Here is an 11,813-nt window from a genome sequence, read left to right as displayed (position 1 = left end):
TAAACCACTTAGCTTTTGCTCTTTAAAAGAATCTCCAAAAGTTGATTCTGTTCATCTGGACGTAGCATTTTCAGTGGGAGAAATGTTTCCTCACTCATCCAAGTGACTTCAGTCTCAGCTGACTGCAGGTTTCCCCAAATTTATAAACAGTACATTTGTATAATAACTGAAACCAGCCCACTGAAGGAACAATGGGCTGGGAGGTCACCTTCATCATAATTATGCAAATTCTCATGACCATTGATCAACAACCACTGATCAAAGACCACTGATCAATAGCCATGAGTCCCATTCACAGAGAGTTGGGGAATGGCTGCAATCACAGCATTGTAAGATGGTGAAAGATGTACCCTTAGGCCCCCTCCTCGATTCAGAGATGGTCTTTCCCTTTTCACGTAAATGGCCTCCTTGACTCCGCACTCAAACCAGCGTTCCTCCAGGATTTGTACATCCTCATCATTGAAAGAGTGTCTACTGGCCAGTAGGTGTAAATAGACTGCAGAGTCCCGGCCTGACGAGGTGGCTCTTCTGTGTTGTGCCATCTGCTTCGCCAGAGGTTGTTTGGTTTCTCTGATGTATAAATCTTGGCACTTAACAGCGTACACTATGTTACTCTGTTTGTGTCGGGGACCCGATCCTTGGGGTGGACCAATTTTTGACGCAGCGTGTTTTGGGGTTTAAAAGCCACAGAGGCCCAGTGTTTAGAAAAAATGCATCTCAACTGAGTGGTCTTTGATCAGTGGGCCTTGATCAGTGGTTGTTGATCAATGGTTATGAGAATTTGCATAATTATGATGAAGGTGACCTCCCAGCCCACTGTTCCTTCAGTGAGCTAGTTTCAGTCATTATGCAAATGTACGTTTATGTTGACCTGCAGTCAGCTGAGACTGAAGAAGTCACTTGGATGAGTGAGGAAACGTTTCACCCACTGAAAACGCTACGTCCAGATGAACAGAATCAACTTTTGGAGATTTACTTACCTGGATGATTGAGAATGCATCAAGACTCTTTAAAAGAACATTTTAAATATTTGTTTACATGCAAGAAAAGTTAGGAAATTTAAAATAAACGGTTTTGGAGGAAGGTTGGATATTGTTTCTCAATCACTTTGTCTCCCTTTTGGAGCATCAAGTGTATATACCCTACTATCTTGTTTTCAGAGTATTTTGTGTTGTTGCTCTTGGCTTTAAAAAAAGTCCCTTTTCATGGTAGATTCAATCACCGGAGCTCTGTGTATGATCAATTTCATTTTAAGTGTCACCAAGCATTGGCTGGAGAGGGTAAAAACTCTTCTAGCTTGTGCCTTTTGAAAGTTTAAGATTAAGTTTACTTTCAAGGGCAAAAACAAGGCCCTGCTCTGTTTTTCTCACAAACAGCTCTGAGTCAAGAACCAATGACTTTTAATCTCTGTCACCCAGACTGTGGTCAAGAGCCGGAGGTTTCTGCAGTTGGGAGCTGTCAGTATTGAAGAAGAAAGCATTTTTTCCACTCCCATAATGTCCTGCTTAAACAAACTAGGCCTGCTCATACATTTAAGGTACGCCTTGATGTCCCCAACAACACTTCTGATCCAGAAGTGTTATTTATTTTATTTATGCTTTTAAAGTCAAAGTGCTCACATGCAAATAGAGAATCAGCAGTTGTTTCTGGACCAGTTGAGCTCCGGTGTAGGTTGAGCCTCAGCATCAGCTTGACAACCAGATCACTAATCTTTTCCCTACAAGCCAGTGCAGTGATGCCAGAGTTATGTTCATACATCAGACACTGAGACACCACAGCCTTCACAGCTGCACAGTCCCAGCAGCAGTTTTTCATTTTTTTATTGAGTAATTCTGTTTATACCACTGCTTTATATACTACCAAAGAAACTACAAAATCATTTTATTATTCTCTGTAGTCATGTTAAAAAAACAAAACAACAAAAAAACAAAACCTTTCTCCATAAAATGTACAAAGCAGTTGCAGGAGCAAACCTGTGTATAGTTTAAATGTAAACAGCTCATCATAAATTCATGCTGCACTCACAGGAAACAGAATCCACATAAGTGGACTGTTTCACTGAGATTTGCACAGCTGACGAGTATCAACCTTTATATGGAAAATTAGTTTTTTTTCATCAGGCAAAAGGTACTTTTGTTTGATTAGAAACATAGATTTTTGCCCATTGGATGAGCGCATTAATAGGAACAGTATAGTATAACTTATTACATTTATTTAAGTACTTTACTAAAGTACAGGTTAAATGTACCTGCACTTTATTTAGTATAAGTACATTTGCTTCTTCTCTAACATACTTTGTATGTAAATAGAGTACTTTGCGCACCATACTATTTATTTTACAGAATAAGTTACTTATTACTTTGCAGACAAACTGCAATTGCACAGATCAATCTACCCAGCAATACACGAGTAATTCAAACCGTCAGCAGCTGCAATGATCCAATAACGCATGAATCTGTTAAAAGTGTATTACTGGATTACTTGTTTTACAAAGTGGCAAGAAATATTTAAAATAAATGAAGAAATGCTTTATACTCAAGCAAAAATGTTATAATCATACTTCGGCTTTACAATCAAAATATATTTACACTGTTGTGAAGCACAACTTTTTTATGTAATAAATTTGTAAGACATAAGGAGCCTGATATTTTCTAGCATGTGATCACAATTCCCAGATAGCACTCATTGTTGTAGTTAGTTAATTTCAATAACAGGTGTTTAAAGTAATTTATAAATAAAATTTTAGTAAATATAAAAAGAAAACGTGTTTTTTTCACGGACTTGTTTCATGGACATTCTCCTCTTTTTTTTTTCTTCTTTTTGCCATTGCAAAAGAAATTCTCAGAAATTAAAGTCTTGGGGTCACCACCACCTCATAGAAAATAAATCCTGGAAACGCCCCTGTTAAATAGGCTGCTATCCGACAGGTAAATTTTACGCAGGCACTTGAATATGTCAGTTTTATTTCAAACTAGAAAATTGCAGTTATTGATATTACTGTTATCGCGATTATTGTTTTAATATTATCGTTTTATACATTTTTTTCAATAGAAAGACAGAGCAAACGTAACAGCCATGTGCCGCCTTATCTACTGTACCTAAGTAGAACATGTAAGCATTTTCTTCTGACCCCATTAACTTTGAATAATTAGCATTTCTTTTTTTAAGTGTGCATTCACTCACTTTTGAGAGCTTTTTGGCCCCGGGTCTCTCACCTTCCACACCGTGTAGTGGGATGGTGCGCGCTCTCGCGGTCAAGTGATTCACTTTCGATCAAACTGTGGCTTCACACTGAGTGAAGATGGCGATGAGAGCAGCTCTGCGGTGCCTGTCTGCAAACTTTTCGCCCAGACTGCCTCAGCTCTCGCAGGTTTCAGCGACTCGGCTGCAGTGGAGAAGCGGCTCCCCGCGGACGCTGAGCACGTCCTCGGTCCTGTCTGCAGGTAAATATAATACATTTAAAAAATAATAATAATAATAACCCAGACTTGCCAAATGAGCTGTAATGGTACTACATGCGGGTTGCTCACACATTCCTGCCTGACTGTAATGGGTGGGAATAAAAGGGGTCACACAGTTTGTGTCACTTTCCCACAGGGCGGCAGAGAAAAGCGCGAGGAAAGACAACTAAAACGTTGTTTTAACTTTAAAGAAGCTTCACAGACCGAAGCTTACGTGCAGATAATTAGCCACCACATGTTATGCTGGCTAAAGGGTTCAGACGGCCGTATATATATTCTCTGTGAGAGGAGCACGAGCTCTAAATTGTGATGGTGACCAATTACCCGAGTCTCGTGCAGCCAGAAGCAGCTTGTTAAACAAAAGTCAGTGCTGGTACTGGGCATGAGCTACAAATGGCAGGGGAGGGATGACTATCATGTAGCTTTCATTAATTCTAAATCACAGACACCACCCTATCAGATATCCATACTTAAAAAAATATTCCTGAAGCAAATGAGTTACCAGAAAGCGTTTCTTGAGCCGTTTGCCTTGGCAGTTACTGTACTCCTTAGCAATCATCTTGCATAGTTCACTCTGGTTTGAACTTGTATTCTTCAGTGTTGGTCAGGTGCCAACACTGGAAGCTGTTGAGCCATTACAGTTCTCTCCTGCAGGGTAAACGCGACATGAGGAGCATTGAATCAAAATGGTTCAGTGTTTCTTTTCAAAACTGCAGCTCTGTCAGCTGTGGTTAGTGTTAAAGCAGTGATGGTGAAAATTGAAGATTTACCAAGCCAAAAAACGGGGATGTGACGTCCGCACAAATGCCTCAAAGTTAGCTCTTGTAGACAGCACACAACTGGTGGGCTTCCCATTGATGTAACAGCTTGTCAAGAAATTGACGTATGCGAATCAAAAGCGTCATCACTGTTCCACTGGTTCATACTGTTATAATTTCATCTTTAAACATAATCATTTGATCTGTTCCAGACTAATTCTCCTTTTGTTTTTCTCTCTGTAGCATTAAAGTTCACAGATAAGCACGAGTGGGTGCAAGTGGAGGGTGGTGTTGGCATTGTTGGTATCAGCAATTATGCCCAGGTAGGTTTGTCTTTCTACTAATTTATGGCTCCCGTGGTTCAGAGGTTTAACTATTACTATCTAAAAATAGCAATAAAATAGTCTGTAGAAAAATCTGCAGTGTGCACTTTAGAGCTGGTCTTTGCCCTCAACTGATGTGCTTTAACAGGCTAATTTAGTGCTTTTATGGCCAATGTTTGACACAATTGATCACTAGCATTGTGCAGGACTGGGCAGACACTTGGAGACATTCAAGGACTTGAATGTATACTGGAATATCTTTAAACATGAATCTAGCTTTTTAAAGAATCGTTATTACTGCTACCCCTTTTACACCTGACATACAGTGCTGTGAAAAAGTATCTGACCCCTTCACCTCTCTTTATTGTTGCATAGTTGCAACACGTCTGAGACTATCTAACAATCTGCGTAAATATTAAATGCAGTTTGATTTATTAAGGGACAAAATACAACCCAAACCTACCTGTGGAAATAAAAGTAATTGTCCCATAAGTCTTATAGCTGGTTTTTCCACCCTTGGAAGCAACACCTGCAATCAGTTTGCAATAACTGACACGAGGCTTTCACATCACTGTGAAGGAATTTTGGACAACTATTCTTTTCAGAATTGTTTTAAATCAGCCACATTGGAGGGCTTTGAACCATGGGCCTAGACTTGGAGGTCCTGATTCTCATTCCAGCCACATCACACTAATTTGCAGACCAACCCCAGTGAAAGCTGAAAGTTCTCGCTCGATGACTCTTAACAGAACCACATCATCTGCAAAAAGCAGAGATGAAATCCTGAGGCCACTGAACCTGACGCCGTCCAGGAGTTGGAGCCTTATTTCAGGAGTCATAGGATGCGAGGCAGGGTCCTGAGCAGATTACCAGCCAATCACAGGGCTAATGCAAACTCACTTCCACACCTGTGGTCACTAGTTAACCTAACAAGCTTCTGTGATCTGTGTAAGGAAACAGAAGCACGTGGAGGAAAGCCAGGCACAGGTAGAACACACACAAAGGCCCGGCTGATTGGGAGGTTCAAAGTAGGAGGTACTGCAGCAGAATGCCGTCTTTCTGAAATGTCATCAAATTCAAAATCTTTTCATTTTACCCATCCTTGCTTTTTCACTATTTCAATATAGCCTTAGGATGAGGCTTACAAAAGACTAATGAATCCATGAAACATCCATGTCTTTAAACTAAGAAACAACCCTGAAAATGTTTTTTGAATTCTTTCAGGGTTATTTTGTATTAATAAGCTGGAGGCAATTTAGTATAACATCGACAAGGTTGAGTTTCACATTTATGCTGTGAAAGCATTGTTAAAGCTAACTGTGGCAGGCAGCAGTTAATAAAAGTGTGACAAAGCTAAAGCCAAATTTACAGTATATTGTTCTGTTGCAGTACCCTCTACAGACTGCCAGCATTTTAAACCTATCTGGTGAAATCTTACTGTTTTGGCAACAAATTTCATGAACTGTCTAAAAGTAATTCCCAGAAATTGATTCCGTTCATCTGGACATTGTGTTTTGTGTTTATCCTTCACTGAAAAGAGAAGAATTTGTGAGATTTCCTTACCTGGATGAAGCATGCATTAGAACAATTTAAAATAAAATGATCCATCCGTCCTCTTCTGCTTATCTGGGGCTAGGTTAAGGTGGCAGCAGCCTAAGCAGAGATGCCCAGACCTCCCACTCCCCAGCCACCAGCCACAGAGGCGTTCCCAGGCCAGGTGAGAGATGTAATCTCACCACACTGGGCCTGCTGTGGGGCCTTCTCTCGGTGGGACATGCCTGGAATACCTCAACCAGGAGGCATTCTAATCAGATCCCAGAATCACCTCAACTGGCTCCTTTCAATGTGGAGGAGCAGCAAGTCCACTCTGAGTCCCTTTCCTTCTGTGGATCCACCACCCCCAGGAGGTGCCGTAGGGGTCAGGCACAGGGTGGGCAGGGGTGGAGGCCCAGGCTCTGATTCTTGGCTATGTAAACTGGCTATTGGGACAATAAAATGATCCAGAACAGTAAAAACCAGACTGACAGTTTTCAGTACTGTGATCATTGAACACAGGGACTCTTTACTTTGAGCCATCCTGCTGTTGCTGACTGCTTATTAAAACAAACTGATTATAGTATTAGACCCCCCCTAAATAAGCGTTGTATTCCTACAGTGCTGTTAGATATTGAAGTACTGTATGAAGTTCTCTAAATCTTAAATAAAAAAAGATTCTTGGACAACCTCCATGTGGTTATCTATAATACTTTGTCATATAGTTTGTTTTGTCATTTTAGGAAGCATTAGGTGATGTGGTATACTGTGGACTCCCTGAAGTCGGCCAAAGACTTGAACAAATGGGTAAGAGCTGTGAATTTTTGACATATTTATCAAGTGATTGATTCTAGTCTTGAAATAAGAAGTGTTTTTCCTCTGTGTGTATATGTGTGTTGCAGATGAGTTTGGTGCACTGGAAAGTGTAAAGGCTGCCAGCGAGCTGTACTCACCATTAACAGGAGAGGTGACTGAAATCAACACAGAGCTGGCAGAAAATCCTGGACTTGTGAACAAAGATTGCTATGCAAAGGGTGAGCATTCACCACCCAATGTCGTACTTTGCCAGTACACTTGTCCTTGTGATTTCTCAGAATTGCAGGATAGAGGACAACCTGCCAAACCAGTATTACAAAGAAGTAAAATTACAGCTCGTTCTTTTCAGCAAGTACAGCTCTTGATTTTGAAATAAACAAACTCTTATCTTTCAGGATGGATAATCAAGATGACCATCGAAAAGCCCGAAGAACTTGATGGCCTCATGGATCAAGCTGCATATGATAAATTTGTCACATCACTTGAATAAAATTATAAACTCATTTTGCTTTGTAATTTAATCACAGTCAAAGATTAGTCCCTGCAAGGTTACTAACATGTAGTGTGTCACACTTATTCATCTGTGGTATTTATTCTAGTACCGGAATTGTGTCCTCAAACTAAAATACTCGACTACAAATGCTCAGTAACAGCTTCCACTTAGAAAGTTCCTTTTTGTTAAGCAACTAGCACATCTAAAGGGCTCTTAATCTCAAGATCTGTCCGTATTATTGGGTCTTGTTTGTGGTGCTTTGCTCCATTACCAATATACAGATGTGTTAAACAACTTGAACGTGCTGTTTCAAATCCATTTAATAAAATGTGGGCATTTTGTTTGGGTTGTTGTATTCAAACTTGGGAAATGAATCATTTCTCGCATTCTTGGCAAGGCAAGTACCGTATTTCCCGGACTACAAAGCGCACCTGAATATTAGCCGCACAAGCTAAAATCAGGGGAAAATCCTGTTTTGTACATACATTAGCCGCACCTGACTAAAAGCCGCAGGTGTTTCAATGTTGACTTATCATATGTAAGAGAATATGCACAAAGCGAATTGTCAGGAAAGAGATGGCTGTTTGTACCCATAACTTGAAAAACAAGTTATGGGTACATATTTGCACATGTAGTACATAACAGTAACCTACAGCACACCAGAAAAATAGATTCGGACTACCTTTTAGGCTCAGGTGCAGTGACACGGCTTTAACAAGAAGAAAAGTCAGTCATTCACCACCATCTTTCTCTTCTTCCTGCGCACTAAAACCACCAAAGTCCTCTTCTCCAGTGTCGGATACAAACAGGCTCAGGATGGCTTCGTCATCCACTCTCCGCTTCTCTCCTTCGTTGTCACTTTCAAAACCAAAGAAATCCTCATTGTCAGTGTCAGAGTCCTCCTCTCCATCATGCAGCAGTCCAGCCCTTCAAAATCCGTTGGTGATCGTGGATGTTTTCACACTTTTCCACGCTGTCAGAATCCACCGGTGGAGTTGGGCATAACTTGCTTTTCGCAAGTTTATCGCCGCTCATCATCCACGACTCCCGCTGAACGCGTAGCGCTACTTTGAAGTTTGTTTTTCGCGCTACTTCGTACGGCACTACGTTGCCTGGCGGATGGACATGTGACTAACATACCACTCTTGAACCCCGATCCTTCCGCCAGGCAACGTAGTGCCGTACAACAGCGGAACAAACAAAACAAATCGTCTTACGATATGACAAAAATCATGGACAATCCATAGAAAAGCCGCACCTGACTAAAAGCCGCAGGGTTCAAAGCTTGTGCAAAAAGTAGCGGCTTATAGCCCGACAATTACGGTAATCACAGAGGTGTGTATTGTGAACATGTAGGGACCTATTTGCGGGGCAAAAGTGACAGCACACCTTTAGCTGTAATATTTTTTGAAGCTCTTCAGACAGACACATTCAAACCAAATTGCTTCATATGAGCTGCCAGGACAGACTGCAGCTTTTTGTGTGTGTCTATTATAGTTTAAAATACTTTGACCTTTGCCTTCAGGTGATGATAGCCTGAGTTAGTCGAAGCTAGTTAATCAATGATTAATGCCGCAGTGGTTTTAAAATCAATGACTGAACAAAAACATGCACATTCAGGTTGATAATGAGAAGACTGTGATTGGTCTAAATAGGTTGTTTTCAGTTTATTCTTGCAGTGTGTTCACCACCAGTGTCTGCTGCTGACTGTAACAACCATTTTTCATATTCCTCCGTTGGATTGAAAAGGCCGGTTTGACCCTCAGTTGGCTTTTAAAACCTGGGAAAAACAGTTGTGATTGAGTAATGAGAGGAATTCAAAGCAGAAGATGGTAATGTTGTTGGGTTATTTTCTTTATTTAATTAGCTTCATGGACATTAGTGTCATTCTGCTGCTTTTCAAATGACTCCAACACCTTTGTAGGACTGCAGGTGGGGTAGTCCCTGAACATCTTTGTTTCCTCTTACAGAAACCTGTGCCTAATCTATATTATTTTCTACGGTGGCCCCTAGAGACAAAGCACGTACAAACTTCAAAATACTTGCAAACTCCAAAACACATGCAAACTAAAAAACACTTGCAAACTAAAAAGCACATGCAAACTCCAAAACACGTACAAACTCCAAAACGCTTGCAAAATCCAAAACGCTCGCAAACTAAAAAACACTTGCAAACTAAAAAACACATGCAAACTAAAAAACACTTGCAAACTAAAAAACACATGCAAACTCCAAAACACGTACAAACTCCAAAACGCTTGCAAAATCCAAAACACTTGCAAAATCCAAAACACTTGCAAACTCAAAAACACATGCAAATTCCAAAACACAACGGAAGTGCTCCAGGACGCTAGGGGCAGTGTTGAGCTTTTGTTACCTAGTAACTACACAAGCCAGGAAGTACCAATGACCGGATTTGGGGTTTGCAGCCTTAAAGGCCGCATTTTAAGGCCGATTACCTCACAGCGACAAGAGAAGGCTTTCCGAATTCCTGAAATGCGTCCTTAATTTTTTTTTTTTTTTTTTAAATAAACTTTATTTAACAAACAATGAGTATACAACATACGAACAGATGAAGTATACAAAACAACAGAACATGAACACACAAAGCCAGGGGTAAAAGAAAAAGGTAACAATTATAAGAATACACGCAAAAATTCACATACATAAATTGTTTTGAGAGCCTTTTTGTTGGTGGAGTCTGATATTGATTGTATGTACATTTGAAATGCGTCCTTAATTTCCCTGAATTTTAAGGATGGGTCGGTGTAGCCTTCATGGCCCAACATATCCCAGACTTCATAGTGCGGTGGTGGTGTGGATAATTTTGCCGAAAAAAAAAAAAAACAGTGGAAGCGGAGCGGAGGAAGAGTAAACTTTCAGAAGTAAGTATTGAATATTATGTCACTTATTAATGCGCAAATATTTTTTTAATGAAGAACATGAAACCATTATTGTTGGCCACATGTCGGGAAAGTTGACATTAGCGATGTTTGTACTTTCAGAATTAACTTGGTTTTAAAGCCTTTACTTTAATAAATATATATATAGTTGACCTTAATCTTACAGAGATTGTGATGATTTTGTGGATAATTAAAGTCAGTCATATATCCACAAACACAACAAGCTGAAAGTCAGTGATGCTGCTCGGTTCGCAGTCCTGAATATCACGGCACAAGCAGGATTCACTGCACTGTTAACTTTAGCTATGTTATATTGCTGCCTCTGTTCGGTGGTGTCGAGCCAAACGGACTTTAACGTGTGTTTGAACGAGCTGACGGTTCACTCGTTAAGCTGAAAGAAAGATGCTTTAATCACAGCAGTCACACATGTGTCCACTGCACCATCTGGGAACTCTTCTTGTTTTGTAATAACACAAGCTAAATCCTCCTTCTTTTGTGCTGTTGTGTAGCAGTGTATACACCTGAGACTTTAACCTGTCTGTCTGTCCTGCACTCGCTCTCTTTTTCTTTCTCTCTGATTGTGGAATAAAAGTATGAACATGTGTTTATAAGTTACACTTGTGTTTGAATCCTGCAGCTTATCACACATTTGGTTTCCATGTGTGACAACTGCAAGTGTCCAGAGTGAGGACAGACTGAGGGACCCACTGCTGCACATCATCTGTGAGGCTTTGCATCCCTGATGATCCACCGAACTCAACAGTGTGTGAGGAAGAGGAGGAGGAAGAGCCAGCAGCAGCTGACAGATGGAGAGAATAGACAGACTGTTCCCTGTTTGTGAAGGACTGCTAGAAAAGTTTAACATAACTGTCTGTCCTGAATCAGTCTTATTAGGTAATGTTCAAATCATTTTATCCTCCCAGTGCTTTCAGTGTGGGAGAAAGTACTCAGGGCCTTCAAGTTACACACTATGAAAGGCAGCAACAAGTGTAATATTCAGAAACCTAAAGTATGTATCAGCAGCAGAATGGAGCTAAAAATAAATGTTTGTTCCACTTCTATGAAGCTTTGAGTATTTTGGATTAGTAGCACTGCTGTGTTTGTTGCATCATATTGCTGTAATTGTTTATATGCTTTATATATTCTGAGGTAAGTTGATCTATAGTGTTACATCATATTCTGTAAGGATGTTATGTGTTTGTAGACTTTCTGCCCAGTTTGACCCATTTAGCAGAAGCCAGCCTGTTTAAGGCTCTGATATCTATTCTGTATGACTGAAAGCAGTTATGACATGGTCTGATTTTCTCACCCAATAAAGGAATATTTCATATATCAGTCTACTCTTCATTCTATCAGAAACAGTTATCACAGCTTGTACGTTTTCTTTTTATAAATATATGTAAGCAATGAGCCAAATTTAGTAATGCCAACATGAAGGAACAACATTTGTCTCTTATATATGATACACCTATATATGCACTGTCAAAGATACTTGTCTTTGAGTGAAGATTTAAGGTGATAAGACA

General features: G+C 40.2%; 1 protein-coding gene and 1 long non-coding RNA gene across 2 annotated transcripts; both read left to right on the top strand.

Moving 5' to 3' along the window:
* Positions 1-3,279: 3,279 nt before the first annotated feature.
* On the top strand, positions 3,280-7,395 carry gcshb (glycine cleavage system protein H (aminomethyl carrier), b). The gene is made up of 5 exons (XM_085402069.1): positions 3,280-3,443; positions 4,463-4,542; positions 6,819-6,882; positions 6,978-7,109; positions 7,287-7,395. Exons 1-5 carry the CDS (start codon positions 3,302-3,304, stop codon positions 7,379-7,381), a joined length of 513 nt encoding a protein of 170 aa, XP_085258195.1. The 5' UTR covers positions 3,280-3,301; the 3' UTR covers positions 7,382-7,395.
* A 2,376-nt stretch (positions 7,396-9,771) lies between these two features.
* Positions 9,772-11,617, top strand: LOC146678650 (uncharacterized). The gene is made up of 3 exons (XR_014912406.1): positions 9,772-10,013; positions 10,142-10,269; positions 10,925-11,617. It is a non-coding gene; the product is annotated as an uncharacterized LOC146678650 (long non-coding RNA).
* The last annotated feature ends 196 nt before the right edge of the window (positions 11,618-11,813 follow it).

This window comes from Rhamphochromis longiceps, linkage group LG1 (assembly GCF_057381845.1).
Source record: "Rhamphochromis longiceps isolate RC_006_pf linkage group LG1, R_longiceps_female_GT1.1, whole genome shotgun sequence".
Taxonomy (NCBI): Eukaryota; Metazoa; Chordata; class Actinopteri; order Cichliformes; family Cichlidae; genus Rhamphochromis; species Rhamphochromis longiceps.
Note: the sequence above shows the minus strand (reverse complement) of the source record. Positions and strands in the feature narration are given on the sequence as shown.

What these genes read in the sequence shown, in the direction of transcription:
- gcshb (XM_085402069.1), top strand. Translation starts at nt 3,302, where the DNA reads ATGGCGATGAGAGCAGCTCTGCGGTGCCTGTCTGCAAACTTTTCGCCC. An exon ending in GTCCTCGGTCCTGTCTGCAG is followed by an intron (nt 3,444 to 4,462) that starts GTAAATATAATA and finishes TTCTCTCTGTAG; the next exon opens with CATTAAAGTTCACAGATAAG. An exon ending in CAAAGATTGCTATGCAAAGG is followed by an intron (nt 7,110 to 7,286) that starts GTGAGCATTCAC and finishes CTTATCTTTCAG; the next exon opens with GATGGATAATCAAGATGACC.